The 20,608-nt window shown below is 36.8% G+C and overlaps 1 protein-coding gene and 1 pseudogene across 6 annotated transcripts in view; one reads left to right on the top strand and one right to left on the bottom strand.

Annotated features, from left to right (window-relative positions):
- The window catches only part of FERMT2 (fermitin family member 2), an 88,928-nt gene that overhangs the window by 11,200 nt on the left and 57,120 nt on the right, over nt 1-20,608 (bottom strand). For 3 of the 6 annotated variants that reach the window (XM_029952726.1, XM_029952727.1, XM_029952729.1), the window contains exons 3-10: nt 18,808-18,942; nt 11,380-11,412; nt 10,812-11,037; nt 10,597-10,699; nt 8,982-9,089; nt 4,766-4,900; nt 3,858-3,907; nt 2,615-2,739 (exon numbers count right to left, since the gene is read on the bottom strand). In XM_029952726.1, the coding sequence (XP_029808586.1) occupies nt 2,615-2,739; nt 3,858-3,907; nt 4,766-4,900; nt 8,982-9,089; nt 10,597-10,699; nt 10,812-11,037; nt 11,380-11,412; nt 18,808-18,942 (915 nt within the window). The remainder of the gene's footprint in view (nt 1-2,614; nt 2,740-3,857; nt 3,908-4,765; nt 4,901-8,981; nt 9,090-10,596; nt 10,700-10,811; nt 11,038-11,379; nt 11,413-18,807; nt 18,943-20,608) is intronic. The other 3 variants (XM_029952728.1, XM_029952730.1, XM_029952731.1) reach the window with 1 other exon arrangement.
- On the top strand, nt 15,250-15,861 carry LOC115302779 (annotated as a pseudogene).

The following is a 20,608-nucleotide window of genomic DNA, read 5'->3' as shown; positions in this document are numbered from 1 at the left end:
CCAGTTTCTGCCTAGAACTAGTTGTTTTTGTTTGTTTGTTTTTATCAACTCTCCTTCCTTCCATGGGCCTTGAGTCAGACGCCGGAATCTGAGACTGCCATTATTTCCCCCAGAACATCCCCCACTGTCGCTGAACACGGAGACGGCACTCACCCTCACCTTTGGTCCTCCTCTGACCTGTTACTTTCTAAAGTACTATTTATTGCCCAAATTGTCACTGTTTATCTCCCCACATGCTCTAAACACCCAGAGGGGTGGGTCTGTAACCTCTTTCTGCTCACCTCTCCAAGATCTAGCACAGTTCGTGGCACAGAAATTCAATGGGTATTTACTAAACTGAATTTTTTTTTTTGGAACTTTTCATTTTAGATCTCCAAAGGCCTTAGGGAGCATCTAGTCCAAAGACATGGAGAATACTCTCATTTCTTAGAGGAAGGTACTGAGGTCCAAATGCGCTATTTCTCTAAAATCATAGGGCTTGTTTAACGGCAGAGTAGGACATACGCCATTTGAATCTCAGGCTAGTGGTATCTTCATTAGTGTGATGTGTGGGAAAATGTTCTTTTGGGAGGACCTGGAAGAGGTAGGATGACAGTAAGCCACTTTCCGTGCCAGAAGTGACTTCTCAGTCACCCAGGAAAAAAGTTAAGGATGTAACACGGTCAGAGAGGGCAGGGGCCAGAAGACAGAGCTAGTCTCTAAATCAAGAGCAGATAATCTGGGCTGGTCCTGGGCATTAGAGGAGAGAAGCAAGAACAAGAGCTGCAACAGATTCTAAGAGTAACAAACAAAAGAGAGACCCAAAAGTTAACTCATGGGTCTTGGAGAGAAAGGCAGTGAGCCTAAGTCAGAGTTTTAGGAAAGTTACAGAATTCTAAAACACAGACATAGCAAGCAATCCACTACCCAGGACAGGGGTTCCTATTTTTTAAAACAACAGTTCAGATAACTACTGGGCAGAACACAGGACAGAGATTTAGACATTTTGTTGAAATATACTAAAAATATCCTAACGTACTATGTAGAAAAGAGATGAAGATTAAAGATCAGGGATAGCACCTTTATGTTTTAAGCGATAAATGAAATTATTTTGAGAATAATTTTTGTGAATGAGTCAGGGAACCCCTTCTTAGGTACTTTTATCCAAATATGGACATTTTTAGTTAGAAAGGCATTTTGCTTTACATATAATGATAAATGTACATGCAAAATGTAACCCAGAGGAGAAACGGGCTCGGCCAATAGGAATGAACTCCTTGAACAATTGGCCTGCCAAGGGAACTGCACCCTTCGCTACAACCAAGAGGCCAGGAAACCAGGAGGCTACCCCTGCAGCTCCACAGCCTGGAAACACTTGCTCCTTTCTCAACTCTGCTTCTCCAACCTCTTAACTTAGTCGGGAATTGAAAGCTTACATGAATGCATGTTACTGGAATCAAAATCACACTGGAAACAAGTCTAGAAAATGTATTTTAGTTTTCTGGCCTTTGCTGGAAAGAGTGTGGAACAGCAAGATGCCAATCAACCACATTCTCCACCAAGCACACCCATGCCAAGGGTGTAGTGAGTGCAGTGTGGGCTCGCAGGAGAGCAGTTCCTGCTGGAAGTGAGCCAGGTGGTTTTAGTGAGTATCTCCGTAAGTGAAGGGCTGATCAACAATCTGCAACACCCTGCAGAAATCCATGGTGGGAGGTAGCAGGCCTCCAGCTATAGAAGAACCAGACCAACTTGGAAAAGAAATTTTCCTCCTACCTGAACCACTGCACCAATCAGATAAAAGAAGCGAAGGAGCAGTGTGAAGAACCTAAGTCACCAACGTGGAGAGTGAAATGGGAAAAAAAAAAAAAAAAAAAAAGACCAAAGCCAGTAGGACTGAGCCCTTAGCCAGGATCAACCTAGGCCACAGGAAGCAAGGTTGCCACAAGGGGATGGAAACATGTCCAATAACCTGTGCCTCACAAGCCAGCCCCCAGTGACAGCTTTGGGTTTGAAGAGACAAGGGGAAACCAATGATATTCAGGTTGTCCACGAGGAGGAGCCTCAGAGGGGTATCCTGGCGCTACCCCAGGCACCGGACTGAGAGCAGAGTGCTGAACAAAAATGTGCAAGGAAGAGGTGTTGCAGGAGGGTAAGAACTTGGCCAAACCCCACAGATGTCTGCTACCCCACTGCTAAGCCAAAAAAGAGACTAGGGGCCCTGAGGGGGACCAGCCTATCAGTGAAAGCCAGGAAGAAGAGTAGGATGCTGATGAGGAAGGGAGAAACCAGAAAAAGTGGAGAGGACTATAACACAGATGAGAATGGGGAAACCCTGAATGACCTAATGCTGAAGATGAGAAAGAGGTACCACAGATTTACTTGACAAGGAGAGAAGTGGAATCACTTCAAAGGAGGACTGCACAGATTACAACAAAACAGTCATGTGAAACGGAATGCTCAAAATTGTGACAAAAACTATGTACCAAAAAAAGAATCTAGACATAAAAAAGTACCTAAAGGAGTAATGTATTTGCTGAGAAACGCACCCCTGCCCCACCCAGCAAAGGGAAGTTTACTGACTGTTAGCCAACAGAAATCTCTCCACCAACACTGGTCACTCCAAGGCTTTCCTTACCTCTTAGGTTCATCTGATGAGCTGGTGTGCCACTGGACTCTTCTTTGCTCTTATAGCAAGAAATAGATGTATCTTTAAAGGTGCACCAATATTGCTTGTAACCTTTTAGAGTCAGCTTTTTTGGCCTATGTGTCAAATAGAATTAAGAGAAAAACCACTTTTGAAATAACTATCAACAGTATGTTTACGCAGCAGCCAAGCTTCACAACCTTAAAGTCTGAGGCCAAGTTTTACATATATTGAACTAAGTTCCCTTGGGCCAGCGTGTTCTATTCAATATTGCTGTCATTGGCTTTGCCCCTTCTTGATCAATCTACTCTGGAAGATCTCACATACAGTGAATGGGCAGAGAAGAGAGACAGGAAGGCCAACGTTCTAGTATTTCTGTCAGTAGTAGCCATCTCTATCACTTAGCAGGTCACATGGAAAGGACAAGAAACGAAAGGTGAAGTAAATGTCACCAACTGGAAGGCTTCTAGGTCCTATCATCACCAGTAGGTCATGAGTGTGCAGGGCTGCCTTTGGAGCCTCTCTGAACAAGCAGGTGCCACCCTGGGGCCAACATGAAGGTGACAGGGTAGACATGACAGAGTGGGTGAGTAAGGGTGTATAATGGGAGAAGAAAAGGGTAGGGAGCAGCCTCTGAAATCATGCCCTTATCTTAGAAATGTTCCATACGGTAAGCTGTTACATGTTTAGCTACAGTAAATGGTTTATTTCATAATGGTGCCACAGCTTCCGTTCCACACCGCCTCTGGTCCTCTCTCCCCTCTCTGCTTTCATGCCTAGCTTCTGTGGACTGTGCCCACATTGACAGAAGTCTAGGTAAGATACACAAGAATGTTATTATAAAACGTTCCATGAACAAATGAATAAAATTCAACAGAATCTGGGGCTCTGAACAAGGAAATAACTGCTGGCAATAATAGTTCATGATGTCCTGCTTTCGCCCAAAGGGGATGCTTTATACTAAAATGCCACTGTATGTTCCGATCTACATGATGCAATGGAGGTTACATAATCTTTGTTTCGCCTTTAAGAAAAATGTTTATCAGATAAAACAACTCATGAGTACTGCAATTTTAATTTGGCAAAGACGGTTATTTTCTCTCATAATTCAGTGCTCCTCTAGTGAGTGCTTTTACAGATGCATATGCTAAAGTAAATTCCAACATCAATGTGACTATAAAATTGATACTTGTCATTCATTAATATTTGGAATTCCTCCCCTTTTTGTACTTACTTAAAAACTTTAATATAATCAGCAAGTTCAGGAATAGAAGTGATGTCACCCTAGGGAAAGAATTAAATCATTTTTTTTCTGATTTTTCTTGAAATTTGAACTCTAATGTTTAGTATCTGCTATCAAGTATCAGTTTATTCAGTAAACAAAATTACATAGAAAACAGATTATTAAGGTTTTTAAAGGTACAATCAACGTATGGTCATATATACAAAGTCATTTTTTAAAAAATATATTTTGTGTGGGTGTGAGAGAGAGAGAGAGAGAGAGAGAGAATCCTAAGCAGACTCCATGCTGTCAGTGCAGACCCCAACGTGGGGCTCGATCTCATGAACCATGAGAACTTGACTATGGCTGAAAACAAGTCTAACCAACTGAGCCACCCAGGCACTCTACCACGTCATTTTTAAATAGCATAAAAAGCTAATAAAAAGGTTGATCAAAATGGTAATTCATAAAACCTTTAAGAACAGATTATTGATTCTAATTCAGCTAAAATTATTTATATATGCATATGAAAAATTTCTAAAATCCTAACTGCCCTTACGTGTTTCTCCTATAATAACTAATTCCTAAGCTTTAAAACCAAACAGCATTTAAAATTTTCCCCAAGGTCTATTTTTCTCTTTCTGTAACATTTCAAATGTGAAGCTCACTGAATGGACTTTACCATGATTTTACACCACCTTTTACTCTGCAGAAATGTCCTCCCACTGCTTGTGGGAGAATGTGCAGATACCACAAGAGCGATCTTCACTGGACTGACAGTACTAGAGACCAGAATAATATTACCTTAAAATTCTTCCCTGAAAGTTTCTGAGAAGTCAATATGTATGTTTTTTAAAGCATTAAATCCAAAGGTAAGAATCAATTCAAACTAAACTAGTAGGGAAAAAGATCCACCCTACCAAAATTGTTGATGTTTTCCCTCCTTCCAAAGTGATCTCCAGGTCTGAAAGAGCAGCATCAACTTCATCCACTTCTTTGTCACTGTTGTTCAAATGATTCTCTGATGTCATGATTGACAGCTTATTGATGTGATACTGAAAACAGAAATGATATTTTATATTAACGACTATTCTAACTTCAGTAAAACATTAAAATGAGATTACTCCCTGCACCTATACTGAATGCTTCCCATCACTTGACTTGAAAAGATAAACGTCTCCAAGAACTAGAACAATAGGAAAATAAATGGCATTCCATCTGGAATCAGTGCCCAAAACATCCTAATAAATATTTATCTAGGATAGATAAAAATGATTTAGTTTGGGAAGCTCTAGGACTTCGAGTTAACAGGTTGTCCACTAAGCTCCAAACGAGCAGAGTCTTTTTTAGCATTTCTTCCTAGAAATACTGGTCCCAGAACCAGTGAACACTGAATGAATTAACAGAACATGCATCCGGTCCTTTGTAAAATGTGTAAACACTGATTACTGATTGTCACTACTGTTACCCTGCAGAGGACAATTAGTTATTAGTATTAAGTTGAAAGCTAAGGCTCCTCTTCCCCTGGCCGCCCAGCCTCAATTCAGTGCTGAAAACATGATCAGAGAAAGATGATGTTTATATTCTCAGCTACATAACAACAAGATGGATTTACATTTCCTTGTGAACACACACATACATCCTTGTGTATATACACCATGAGTGGTGATAAATACTTATGTAGATAGAAAAATCTTTATGTAAAGAATAACTAATCATGATTATAAATATATTTAGCTAAGTCACTTAGAACAAGTATTAACAATCTATTAGATTTGATGTTAACCCTTACAGAGGTTTCAGACAAAGGTAAGCACAACTTTTGAATCACTTAATCAGTTATCTCTTTTTTAAGTTTATTTATTTTGAGAGACAGTGTGCGTGTGTGACCACAAGCAGGGGAGGAGCAGAAAGAGAGGAAGACAGAATCTCCAGCAGGCCTCACGATGTCAGCACAAAGCCCAATATGGGGCTCAAACCCATGAACTGGGGCTTGACTCATGAACTGTGAGGTCAAGACCTGAGCTGAAATTAAGAGCTGACACTTAACCAACTTAGCCACCTAAGTGCCCCTAATCCGTTTCATTTCAAAGCATTAAGTAGCAATCCAAATTTCTCAAGTATTCATTCGCTGAATCTATTCATGGGAACACTGACTGAACTGAGACCAACTGTCAGTGTTCCTCTATATTTTAAGATTTAGTGAATTGCTAATGAATAGTCTCTGGTTGTACCTTCAGTTGTGCTGAAATGAGATCCCTCCAATGACAGAAACTTCCATGTTCACAAATTATGGAGAATGTGGTAGGTTGAGGCCCTCAGGCAGTTACCTCAAATGTCAGGGTAACGTTACGAATCATGGGGAGAGTTGGTTAAAAATACATGCTCTTAGGTTCACCCCACAGAGATTTTAACTCAGCAAATCTGGAGTCCAGCCCAGAATCTGCATTTTTATTAAGTAACTTAGGTGAGTGATTCTGATGCAGAAAGTCCTTTTAAGTTATACTGGAGAAAAACTGGCTATGAATGGAACTGGTCATAAAACCCCAGCTTTGCTTTCAGAGGTGCATGGGTTATGTTTTAAATGTTACAATACAGACTGGGACCTAAATACTTAAAAAACAGTGTTATTTTCTGCTTTTGATCCAAACCTCCTTACTTTGAATTATTTGTTTCTTTTTACTATTGTAGATTTATTGTTACACAAGGAACCAGAAGCCCCAAGTTCAGAGTACAGGCTGTCTAAAATAAAAATAGGAGGCATATCCATGCCATCTTTTCCAAGTTTCCCCCTTCTTTCCTGGATGGATTCTTAGAGCCTTCAATTCAGTTACTGGGAAGGCTTCAAAGAACACAGGATTTGTGGTCCAAAATTCTCTTACTAAATCTAGATTCTAGGGCCCCTGGGTGGCTCAGTCAGTTAAGTGTCCAACTTTGGCTCAGGTCATGATCTCATGGTTTGTGGGTTAAAGACCTGGGTTAGGCTCTGTGCTGACAGCTTGAAACCTTGAGCCTGCTTCAGATTCTGTCTCTCCCTCTCTTTTTGCCCCTCCCCAACTCACACTCTGTCTCTCTCTCTCACAAATGAACATAAAAAAAAAAAATCTAGATTCTAAAATGGTTCAGGAGAGCTATGCTTTGAGACATTGTTTCCACAAATCAAAATTCATGTTTTGAGGTATTTTCTACTGCACTAAAATGGACTATGCTGTACACTGGGTGAAGGAAAGCTACAAAATAATCCTATTTCCATGAAAATACAACTGTGTGTATATCTGACCCATGAACAACATGGGGGCTAGGGGCACTGATGCCCCCCAAACCTTACTAATAGCCTGCTCCTGACCACAACCTTACCAGTAACAAGCAATTAACGCATATTTTGTTATATATTCATTCCTATCATAATGCTAGAGAAAAGAAAATGTTAGGAAAAACATAAAGAAAATACATTTACTGTACTGTATTTATCAAAGAAAATCTGCATGTAAGTGGACCCATGCAGTTCAGGCCTGTGTTCAAGCGTCAACTATATTCTCACTCAGTGAATTTTTTTGAGCACCTACTAGGCACTCATAGGTACATATGTATCTGTTGTTTTAAAAAGTGTATTAATTTTATAATAAAAAGATAAAAAGAAATACTACGTAATAGAAATCTGTGATTCTCCCTATATATTTTATATGTATTATTATTCTGTCATTGGGAAAACTTCACTAGAAAATTATGAGCACATATTCTTAGTGAGAAAGATGTAAGTAGAAAACCATAAACCACGTGAGGCACTTTGAATAAAATTACTTCAGAATTTAATTCAAGAAATTCTTCAGATAGTCTAAATTATCCAGAAACACAAGATTCTTTACTAGCTGATTAAGCAAGTGTCTATCTTTCATCTACTATCAAAGATTTTCCTTGTTTAAGCTCTGTTTCAATTCCCTTCTTTCATCATATAAACAGAGGAGAAATGAGCTTTACTTCCATTATAAACTGGACAATTTTTTAAGTCTTAACCAGAGAACCTTCCTGGATGCATAAAAGCATTTCAAAGACCAAGAGCATTTTTATTTAAATGAGAAGAAAATAAAACCCTTTTTACAGTGAAAGCTTTTCATCATTAAATGTCAACTTTGCTTCCTGCACTTAACACCAGTTTTGTCAGGACTTTAGGCAAAACCAGAATTCTTTCATAATCTGAGGACACTCACCAAAGCCTCACTCAGTTATCTGAAAGGTGAGAATGACTAATCTAGTGGTCAGCTGGATCTCAGTGTCTCTAAGAAGGCAGATTTGTGGATGCCACCCTAATGTTATTTTACTAAAGGGGACATTTTTTTAAAAATATAAGCACTACTGTATTCTGAAAAAGTTGGTATGCAAGAACTACATTTGAAAAAACACTGATTTAATCTAAGGAAAACATTACCTACTTAAGAATTTTTTAATGTATTTATTTTGAGAGAGAGAGGTGTGTGTGTGTGTGTGTGTGTGTGTGGTGCACACGCACGTGCCTGTGAGCTGGGGAGGTGCATAGAGAAAGGGAGACGCAGACTCCCAAGCAGGCTCACACTGGCAGAGCCCGAAATGGGGCCTGACCTCATGAACTGTGAGATCATGACCTGAGCCAAAGAGTTGGACTCTTAACAGACTGAGCCACCAGGTGTCCTTAACTACCTACTTAAAGATTATCATTTTGAAAAGTAATTTATGTTTAATCTTAGTAATTATTAAAATTTATCACCTTTAAATGTATCATTTTTGATACAGCCACTTAAAAAAATATTATCATCCCCAGCTAACTCCCAAGTAATACGCTTCACTTTAGAAATCGGATTTTCAATGTAGACCTTATATCTAAGGCAAAGCTGGGTAGTTTTAAGCTAATGTATATCTGGGGTGGGAGAATATTTTCTCCTACAGGATACAGAAAAGTAACTGAAGTGTACCCTTAAACACTGAGAAGACAAAAATTAAATTCATGTATTCATTTTGCCTTCTAAGTGTACATGCATTTTCAACACAGCAAAGAGTAAACACTATCAAAATGCTACTGGAATTACAAGGCAACTCTGTTATTTAAAAACAATCCCCAATCCTTTCCATTGAAAAGTCCCATTTACCAATACTCTCCACTACCTGCAGGGCTGCAAACATCATCATTTCTTCTTCCGTGCATTCAATCTCTTCTAGGAGAATAGCCCATTTTGCCTGCTCATAAAGCTGATTGATTCTGATTGCATCATACTGCAGCAAAAGAGACAAAATCCTTTTGTAGTCCATTATCTTTAATATAAAAAAACTTGAAAACTGAATGTTCACTTTCAAAGCTTGATGAAAAAGTTTATTAATATACATTTTCCCCCTGAGATTTTTATTTAGTATCAAATACTGAATAATAAGAAAGATACTTAGAGAGTTAAGTATGCCTCATATATACCCACATCTAATTTTCCATTAAAAATAACATTAAGATATGCCAAAATATTATTATTCAGTATTAGAAATAGATTCTGTATGTTATTTTACGGGGAAATAATCATCAGATATTACAGAGCTCTTAAGAAAATGAATCTGACTTGAAAGATATCTAAAGTAAGGTAAAAGTGACTACTTTTCAGTATTGTTACTGCAACCTGCCACACTAAAATGTTATAATCAGAGAGTAAATTATTTTAGGGAACATCTTACTCACTAGAGAAAAGCATGCTTAGACAAAATATCAGGTCCCTGTAAAGAGCTGTTATTTTAAGAATGTGAAATAAGGGTGTACATGAATATACTTGTGGAAAATATTTATTTATATGACTGAATCATCCATTTGGTTACATTATGAAAAATTAATACTACTGTCTTAACAATACTATTTTAGAATTTTAACAAAACATCTAGCATCTTCTTCCCCAGCAAATGTAACTATGTTCCTAAAACAACTTTGGTTTTATTAAAATGAGACATGACATGTCCTAAAAGGGATTAAAATTATTTTTACAGTTCCAGTGTGTACATTTTATTGTTACATAAAGAATTACTTAAGCACATAATAAAAAATGAGAACTATGTACATAAAAATCTAGATGATTATCTAGACACGAAAAGGATGAGAGGTAGTCTAGAGAGGTTTCCATCCTTCCAGAGATGATAAATAAGGAAACAAAAGATCCCAATCTCTGTGCCTTATGTATTCTAGGGAAAAATACTTGAGATTTCATAACAAGTTTAACTATTCTGAGAAGCAAAGTATTTCCGAAGCACAGATGATATAATCATTTGATATTAAAAACACATTTTAAGGTTTGGGTATTAAATAGGAAGAAATACAGACTTAAAGAATTTTTCCTTGAAGCAACATCTTTTGATTTATAATTAGAAATCTGAAAGTCAGTGAAAAGGTACTATTTCAGAAAACTCTTCTTTTACAAAAAGCACAGCTGAAGAGAGGTAAAAAAAAAAAACAAAACACCCTAAGACTAACTTTACCAATTCTGTAGTACAAAGCTAGTACTTTTAAAAATACAAATCAACAAAAAATTCAATTATTTTAACAGAAAAGAAAAAGGTTTAATTATGCTTCCGACCTACTAAAACAGACTTATTTCAAATACAGATGCCTTTCTTGAAAGCTTGGGCTTTTCATATTATTCTGACTTGCTATATACAAATGATTCCTCACCCTAACTCCAAAAAACAAACATCCAAATGATTACAAAACAAAAAGGAAAAAAAGAAGAGATCCCTCTAAAACCCTTGGTACCTTTGGATTCAAATCAAAAAAGCTGTAATACTTGAATCGGAGAAGCAAGGCCTCATTTTCCTTCACATCTTGTTCCATGAGAGATCTTGAGGAATCAAGCCACCTGGGCAGAGTAGATTAACAAGGGCAGTGGAACGAAGACAAGATTAATAAAATTATCTCTACCTCTCACTGGAGAAAGAAATTCTTCAACAGAGCTGTATTTTGAAACTTACCCTTGGTTGATTTTTGCTTTGTCGAGAAGAGCCTGGGGCTTGAACATTTTCGCCAAGATTTCTGGTGATGTGATTGGCTGACTGACAGCAAGTATACCAGGGTTGCCTTCTGACAAAGCACTGTCACCAAACCAAGCAGAAGTTGGTGACAAGGGGCTTCCATCATGAGCATCATAAGTGGGGGTCATTGTTTTACTATAAAGTCCTGGGCTTGAATATATACTTCCTAATAAATAACATGAAAAATAGGTAGTAAGTATGAAGTACAGAATCTCACTTTTCAGTAATACATGCTATCATGACATAAAGCAAATTGTGAAACAAAAGCTTCATTCTGGAAGGAAAGCTTAGTACATTATTTTACCTGTCTTGAAAACATGTAAAATTAAATTTAACTCTACTTGTATAACATTAGAACATGTAATTACAAGGTCAAAAGAATATAATTAAGCTGACAGAAATTCTGGGGGGAAAAAATCAGTTCAATCAGAATTAGAAGGAAGATATATTAAGGATATAGCTAAGCAGACAGACCCAAGTTTTTGTTTTTAATTGTGGAAAGGCTCACCTTTCAGAGGGCCAATGTAAAGAACATCAGTGCCTACAGGAAAGGAAAGAAAGGAATTCAGAAGGTAAAGGAAAGGCAACAATAGGAGACAGAAACAAAAGAATGAAAAGGAAAAGGAAACGGGAAAAAGAAAAAAAAAACAGATTTTTCCTAATATGAATCATAAACTGAAGTATTTGAAATGAATTTAAGAGTAAATAATCTTAGAAACTGTAACCTAAGTAAAATTAGTATTTTTGTCTAATCAAAAGAAGTCGTGCTCAAGTCAAGTGTCCAGGGACAAACATATCCACATTTATCACCCTTTGAAATCCATACCCTATTTTAAGAGCTCAATGTAACTAAACAAGTACATAAATTAAGAGAACAATTTTATATAAGTTAATGTATTCTCAGTGAATAGCTAAACTGGTTCCAACAGATTTATAAAGTATTAAAGCAAAGGGGTAGATAAAATTTTGCTAACAAAGATACATTTTATAATTAAGCCCCTGAAGGCAGGGATATTGTATCTTCTAATTTCTCAGTGTTTAGTAGCGCCAGACACAAAGTAGAGGCTACATAAATTAAAACTTGAATTAATCGACTGTCACTATATCCACTATCATTTAAACTATAAAAATTAAGGAAATAAAATTACAACTTAAAAAAAAGTTCAGAATGACATTAAATAAAAGCACCTCCCCTTGAAGTCCTAACTCTGCTGATTATATTTTGTCTTCAGTTATAATTTTAAAATGTGTAAATGAGTATCACACTGTTAATGGATGATGGAAGGAGAACGGCTGTCTCCCTTACCTAATTTAGGAATATGCTTAGGAATTTCCTTTCCACTCTATCAATCCCTCCCTACAACCTCACCCCAATACAGTGATAGGGAAAATCACCTATGAAAAATTGGTGACCATGCTAGAGACTTTTGTAGTTGTCATGACCTTGTCTAGGAAAAGAACACAAAGTAAAAAAAAAAAAAATCTTGCTAGCCACAGGGTATTGACTAAAGCAACTTGCAGAACTCTAAACACTGTTAAATAAGCAACAAAGAAAGCTGTGAACGCTCCTTTTTAGCTGTAAAAGACCCTGGGGTAATAAGTGATATCCTTAAAAGCTAGAACTTTAAAACTACAAGCGCATTTTGTGAAAGGGTTACTTGGGCACCCAGACTCCTTAAAGGGCTGAAGACATTACTCCAGATCAGCTGGGCAAAGAATAATCCTGCTATAGAGAGCATATATGTAAATGAGGGATAGAAAAATATCTTCTAGGCAAAATCTTCTCTTTGTATATTTCAAAGATCTAGCAAAATAAACCTTTTACTAGGAATGTCAGAATCTTGAAAATTCATTCCTAGTATGATGGACGGCAATTGCAATTCAGAATTAAATAGAGTTAGAATTGCCAGGTTTGTTTATGAAGTTTCTAAAACGAAATATATTCCCCTACGTCACACAACATTTAATAGAATTGGCCCCCCAAGCGATCCTCTTCCTGCTCAATTTCCTATACTTTGTATATGCTACACTTCATATTTGATCACTTCATTGTTCCTATTCTTATTTTGTTAGGCACTCCATGGTCCTAACTCATTGTTTCCAACAATCCTATTATTCTCATTTTAGAGGAGCAAATTGAATCAAAGAGAGGTTAGGTAACTAGTCCAATGTCAAAAGCTATAACGTTTCAGAGCGAAGCTATAAATCAGCCAGTCTGACTGGAGCTATACACACTGCCTCCTGAGCACCATAACTTACTTAAGCCTTTTCCAATTGGTGTGCATTTATTTAAAATTTTGACTTCACAGCTGCTACTGCAAACATGCCTTCCAACAAATGCCTTCCAACAGTTGTGTTTGTACTTATTTCCCAATTCTATCAACATTGCTGGGATAGCCGATATATGTGCATTTTACACTCCTTCCAAGTCTCCATTAAGTGACCGTCCCAACTACCCTGTATTCCTGATTGCCCATTTAAAACATATTTTAAACAAATAAGTAAATAAAACTTACTTGAAGCAGAAAGCTATTACAGGGCAAGATGAAGTAACATATTTAGTCAGCAATGAAAGAGGAGTTTGCTGAACTATGTGGTATGATAACAAAAACTATAAGGAGGAGAGACAGAGTTCAACAAGCACTGCCTAGGGCCACTTTATAAACATGAAAAACCCCATGTAACTTTAAAATCTGCCTCGTAACTTGGTTATTTTAAATTATATTCTTATATATTCTTTTCTAAGAGAGTACTGAAGTATTTAATACATTTTATTATTATTATTATTTTTAAGTTTTAATGTCTTTATTTTGAGAGAGAGACACCGAATCTGAAGCACGCTCGGAGCTGTCAGCACAGAGCCCGAAGCAGGGCTCGAACCCACAGACTGTGAGATCATGACCTGAGCCGAAGTTGGACGCTTAACTGACTGAGCCACCCAAGTGCCCCTCTAATACATTTTAGATAATTTCTCATCAAAATATCAATCTCATACCATACTTAGAAAACAAATTTCAGGTAAGTTAAAAATAAAAATGTTGACGTTACAGGGGTTGAAATATATCAATATGAAATAACTATATAAAAGCATAAAAAGCCCACAAAGAAAATTTAAAACAAAATGCCAGTGACCAGAAAATATCTAACATATCAAAAGATTAGTGTATCACTAAAACAAGAATACAAATAAAAGAAAATGGATAAAGTCCATGATTTGAAACTATTTAATAGAAAAAATAGGAATGTCTAATGTATACTATTCAACTATTATTCATATTGGTGTTTATCAGGGAAATTAAAAATATAATTCTAAGATTCTGTTTATTATCATATTGGCAAAATTCAATAAAGACTTACACATTTAATATCAGGCAGAAGGTAGAAAAAGGGCCTTTTTTATGTACTGTTGATGGGAGCATAAAACTATTATTACTTTTACACTCTTTTTTGGAGTATATTTGAACTTCTGGGAAACTTTTTGGAGTATATCTGATACTACCCAGGTAGAGAAACAGTTAAATTACATTTTCTATATGGAAAGTTTTGACACTATTTATACTGAACTAGGGAGACCTTTTACTCCAACACAAAGATAACCAAAACATACTGTTCACTGGAAAAACGTAAATGGGACAATAATATATGATACATGCAGGCTCTTCTTGTTCGTGTTACAAAAACAAAATTAGACACACAGGTATAAACACATTGAAAAGGTACTGGCAAGGGACGCCTGGGTGGCTCTGCCCAGGTCATGATCTCACAGGTCGTGAGCTGGAGCCCCGCATCAGGATCTGTCATGACGGCTCGGAGCCTGGAGCCTCCTTTGGATACTGTGACTCCCTCTCTCTCTGCCCCTCCCCAGCTCACATTCGCGCAGGCTGTCTCTCTCTGTCAAAAATAAATAAAAACTTACAAAAATTTTTTAAAACAATAAAAAAAAAGTACTGGCAAGTTGTACTCCAACTGTCTACAACACAGTCCAAAGCAATCAAGAAATGGCTACTTCTTCAGAGGGAGCTGAATTTTCACCTACAGTTTAGTTCATTTCCTATACTACTGGAATTTTTTATAATGAGACTTATGAATTCTGTAATTAAAGGAAGATAAGGTCCAGGAGTATGTTATTACCAAGTGAGAAAACACACGTTACAAATGTATAACAGTCATACTTTGATTAAAAACGAAAATGAATACATAATTCTATAATATTTGAATTTTGACACAACATGCACTACTTTTATAATTAAAGAACAGTTTTTAAAAATGTCTTGGGGAAACATACATGCACTACAGGAAGATCCCAGCTGTGCACATGGGGCAGAGTCAGCCCAGAGGCAAGGAGAGGCCAGAGCTGTCCTGTGCAGCTCACCCGAGGATGTCTCCCAACCATCAAGGAAGTGCTTGACTTGGGGAAAGCAAATCCTCACACTGCTCCTTTTTAATTGGGAACATTTTAAAATTGAACCAGAAGAAAGACTGTGTTCCACCAATGAAACCTTACAGGCTCTGGGCAGACACCTGTAGCTCCTCTGTGAAAGATGGGAACCTGTGTCTAGACATCTGAACTTTCCTGATGAGATCTCATTTCCCTCGTACTATGGATCACCCAGTGCCAGGAGAGAGATTTTTTTTTTTTCCTTTACCGTAACCCTAACCCTAACCCTAACCCCTAGCCCTAACCCTACAGGAGAGAGATTTTTGAAATATGAAAATTACTTTTCAGTCTCAGAAAGATTCTTTGAAAAAAAAAAGCTGAGTTGGTATAGAGGCTGTTAACGCAAAACCAGATTGAAGTGCTGGGAAATGTCTTTGGAGTAAACTGCTATCCTGGCATTAGTATGGGAGAAGACTTAGCTCAAAAACTGAACCTAGAGCAAGAAAGAATCCAGATCTGGTTCCACAACTGGCATACAAAGCTGAAAAGGTCCCACAGACCATCAATGTTTTTAATGGTAAAAAATTTTTCAGCACAAATATCCTGGAATAGACAGAAAATTAAACATATAAAATTCTCTTACAACTGCAGAACATGAAGAATCAATGGAATATCAAGTGTTAAAAATGTGATGTTTTCTGGATTTAGTCTGACTGTTGTCATTTTTTTCTGAAAATACATCATCAAAATTACTATTATAACAGGTATCTATTATATTTGGGCACTTTTAGTTACAATAAAGGCTTTCCCCATGTATTTTAATAAACATTTTCAGAAAAAGCCAGCTATTTTAAAGTGAGCAAATTCAATAATTTAGTTTGCTAAAAAATAAAAATAAAAACAATTTAAATGCCTTAGTGCCTAAAATGGCAAACTTCCAAATAGGAAAAATGGCATCTTGCTTAAGTGGTTTTCCTGACAGTGCCAAACGAGTGAAGCATTGATTAATTTCTGTATATTTTAGGACCCAGAATTTTCCTTTGTCTAAGATGCCTCTAAAATTTTTAAGGAAAGTTTCTAATGAGATAATTTTCTATTTTTGTTTACATACTAAATCTTAAATTGGTAAATTGTTAAGTCAGTACTATACTGTAAAGTTAATTCTTCCAAAAACTCTTCCCCAGACCTGCGATCAGGCTAGTTCAGTGTGTTCCCTCCTTTATAGGAAACTAGAGATCTGCTATCTTCCTTCTTATGGCTAGGAAAGAATGCCACTTGAGCACAGCTGTATGAGCAAGGCATTTAAGAACTCATAAAATTTTATAATTGAGTCTAAGAATTTGGCTCAAGTCTAAGGATCAGTTCATTCATGATCCTTGACCCTTGGAACATTACTTTTTAAAAAATATAGCCTTGTTGAAGTATAATTTACATGTTAATATTTTATCAAATGTTCCTATTACTATTCACACAGTATTTATTTTAAATATTCTAAGTGGAAAGATGGTATTATGTAATGCTTAGAAACATGAGTGTTGGAGCCAGCAAGTCTGGATTTGAATTCTAGCTCTGCCCCTATTATAAGCTTGGGCAAATCACAGAACTCTTGAGAGTTCTTTCCTTTTAAGTAAAATGTGAGTAAAAATCACAGGGGTTTCTGACGATCAAATGAAAGATAAAGCATGTATTAAATGACAGTTATCATTTATCATGTATATATATAATTACTGACCATGCTCAAACTGAGATGCTCACAATTCAAAAAGCATGCAGGAACTAAAACCAACCCGCAGTTACTTAGTCCCACTATACTCACTATAAACTAACTGAAAGCAGGGATGGGGTCTACCATCAGATACCTTCAGCAATATAATATAAATCACCATGTATAAACCAAATTTTAGGATTAACTTTACTCTAATGAAAGACATACTACCTCCTCAATTTGTAGGCTTCTTGCCACTAGTCACAACCCTATTTGCCTCATTCCCTCCTCCACATTTGACTGGATATAAATTTGATATTCTAAAATAATTTATTTTGGAACATATTCAGAAACCAATGACTCTACAAAAATTCCTCAACCTGACATTAAATACCCTCCAGTGTGATATGTAAGTTCCTTGGAGGTCTTTCCCCCCATGGATTGGTTCAGCTGGTTTATTTAAGTCGTGTACTATTCTTTTGCCAAAATGTTCTTTGTCAATATCATTCTGCTTGGATTGCCTTTTCTTACCATCAAAATCCTAGTCAGTGGAACTTCTTAAAAGCTTAAGTCGCAAACTCAATTTCCAACCTATAACTAAATATACCCTATTTAGAATTGTTTTATTTTCCAAATTCCTGTAACACTATTTTCTACAACATTTATATATTACCTCCTTAAATACAATAACCATGTTTTTCAATTAGCCTATAAACTAACGAGTTAGAACTGTCTTATTTTTTGGTATCTCCCAAGTGCAATTAGTACATGAATAAGGACAGAAAAGTTACAAGTTACATGACCTTAGACATTCCTAACCTTACTGTGCCATTTCTTCAACCTCAAAAGGAGTAATAATATAATCTGCAATGAGTTGTAGTGAGAAGGAAGTGGGTTTCCACAAGTAAAATATGCTAAAGTTAATTTCCATGAACATAATGGGTGGAGAATGGACATACACTAAACACTAAATTGTTTGTTTAGTCATTATTGTCATCAACCCAGAATTTTTAAAAACTAAGGATGAACTGAATTAGTTAAATTAGTTTACATATTTGATTGAGGGCCCTATTTCCTAAGAAATGGACTTATAAAATGTATGGCTGATAGACACATGGGTAACTCTAATGTCCAATCCCTGGATATGCCCGGGAAAACCATGTAATTTAATTGGTCATGTAGCTACCCAAAAGCACTGCCTATGCTCCTGCTGGACGCCACATACCGAGTTAGGTTCTGGTAACAAAAATATAAGAGTTCCATCATGCAAGGAACTCACAATTATTAGGTATGAATATGCAATACAACACTAAACACAGAAAAGTCCAGTGACTTAAGATAGAAGGATACCTAATTCAGGCTGGAGAGGTAATGGAAAGAAATTTGAGAGCTTCTTAAAGAAGCAAAACCTTAATAAAGGAAAAAGGTGGAAAGGCAAAGGGAACAGCATACGCAAAACATAGAGGTTTTAAATAACCTGGCGGAAGTAATAATGTCTTAACTAAGTAATCATGGTTTTCACAGAATATAGAAAAAAAGGAGCTAAGTACTAAAAAAACTGCTCATTTTTGCACTGCAAAGAACTGAACGCAGTTAAGGCACTGCTCCTTTTGACTATTCCTGAGCAGAGAACCAGCCTTCCTTTTTATTGATGCAACGACTAACACCTGACATGACGATCTGCACATGACAGACTGTGGTGGTGATTTCATGATTGAGAGGTAAAAATGCTGAGGGTGAGTTTTTAAAACTGGACCACTCTCCTGACCTTTGTAATCCATTTGTCAAAAAACACAGATATAGAGCCACATCCATGGTTCTCACACTGAGCCTCTGCTTAGTCAAGGTCTCACCTGATCCAGGAGTGATAAGAGGCCCCTCTAGTTCAAGTGCCTCATCTTCAGACTGGTCATCTAGCTTTTTCTTTTTCTTCTTTGTTGGATCTCTGGGTTTTTTCAAGAGAGAAAGTTCTTCAGGGTGTCTGATGTCTGTTAAAATAAGATGATTATTTTACTAGCACAGTGTAAAATGTAAAAACTTTACATCTGGTAAATCCATCTATTAATCCATTCAAATGTAAGCATTCATAATTTTCCCCTGATGAACATGGATGCAAAAGTCCTCAACAAGATATTAGCCAACTGGATCCAACAATACATTAAAAAAATTATTCAACATGACCAAGCGGGATTTATACCTGGGATGCAGGGCTGGATCAATATCCACAAAACAACCAATGTGATTAATCACATCAATAAAAGAGAGGACAAAAACACATGATCCTCTTCAACAGATGCTGAGAAAGCATTTGACAAAATACAACATCCTTTCTTTATAAAAACGCTCAATAAAGTAGGGATAAAAGGATCATATCTTGAGATTATAAGAGCCATATATGAAAGACCCAAAGCTAATATCATCCTCAATGGGGAAAAACTGAGAGCTTTCCCCCTAAGGTCAGAAACAAGACAGAATGTCCACTCTTGCCACTGTTATTCAACATATCCAAGGGATACAGATATGTTGTTTCCAAAGGGCACATGCATCCCAATGTTTATAGCAGCACTATCATCAATAGCCCAAGTATGGAAAGAGCCCAGATGTCCACTGAGGGATGAATGGATAAAGCAGATGTCGTACACACACACACACATACAGGAAGTCTAAGCCTCAGCAATCAGACAACACAAAGAAATAAAAGGCATCCAAATGGACCAAGGGGAGGTCAAACTTTCACTCTTCGCAGAGGACATGACACTCTATATGGAAAACCCAAAAGATTCCACCAAAAAACTGCTAGAACTGATCCATTAATTCAGCAAAGTTGCAGGATATAAAATCAATGCACAGAAATAGGTTGCATTCCTATACACCAACAATGAAGCAACAGAAAGAGAAATCAAGGAATTGATCCTATTTAAAACTGCACCAAAACCCATAAAATACCTACGAATAAATCTAACCAAAGAGGTGAAAAATCTATACACTGAAAACTATACACAACTTATGAAAGAAACAGAAGATGACACCAAAAAATGGAAAAACAGTCCTTGCTCCTGGATAGGAAGAACAAATATTGTTAAAATGTCAATACTGCTCAAAGCAATCTACATAGTCAACGCAATACCTTTCAAATAACACCAGCATTCTTCACAGAGCTAAAACAATCTTAAAATTTGTATGGAACCAGAAAAGACCGCGAATAGCCAAAGCAATCTTGAAAAAGAAAAATCAAAACTGGAGGCCCACAGTCCTGGACTTCAAGCTGTATTACAAAGCTATACTCATCAAGACAATATGGTACTGGCACAAGAACAGATACTCAGATCAGTGGAACAGAATAGAGAACCCAGAAATGGACCCACAAACATATGCCCAGCTAATCTTTGAAAAGCAGGAAAGAATATCCAATGGAATAAAGACAGTCTCTTCAGTAAGCGGTGCTGGGAAAACTGGTCAGCAACATGCAGAAAAATGAACCTGGACCATTATCTTATACCATACACAAAAATAAACTCAATATGGATGAAAGACCTAAATGTAAGACAGGAAGCCATAAAAATCCTCAAGGAGAAAAGCAGGCAAAAACCTCTTTGACCTGGCCGCAGCAATTTCTTACTCAACACATCTCCAGAGGCAAGGAAACAAAAGCAA

This window comes from Suricata suricatta, chromosome 9, assembly GCF_006229205.1.
Source record: "Suricata suricatta isolate VVHF042 chromosome 9, meerkat_22Aug2017_6uvM2_HiC, whole genome shotgun sequence".
NCBI lineage: Eukaryota > Metazoa > Chordata > Mammalia > Carnivora > Herpestidae > Suricata > Suricata suricatta.
This window is presented reverse-complemented; position numbering and strand designations above follow the sequence as displayed.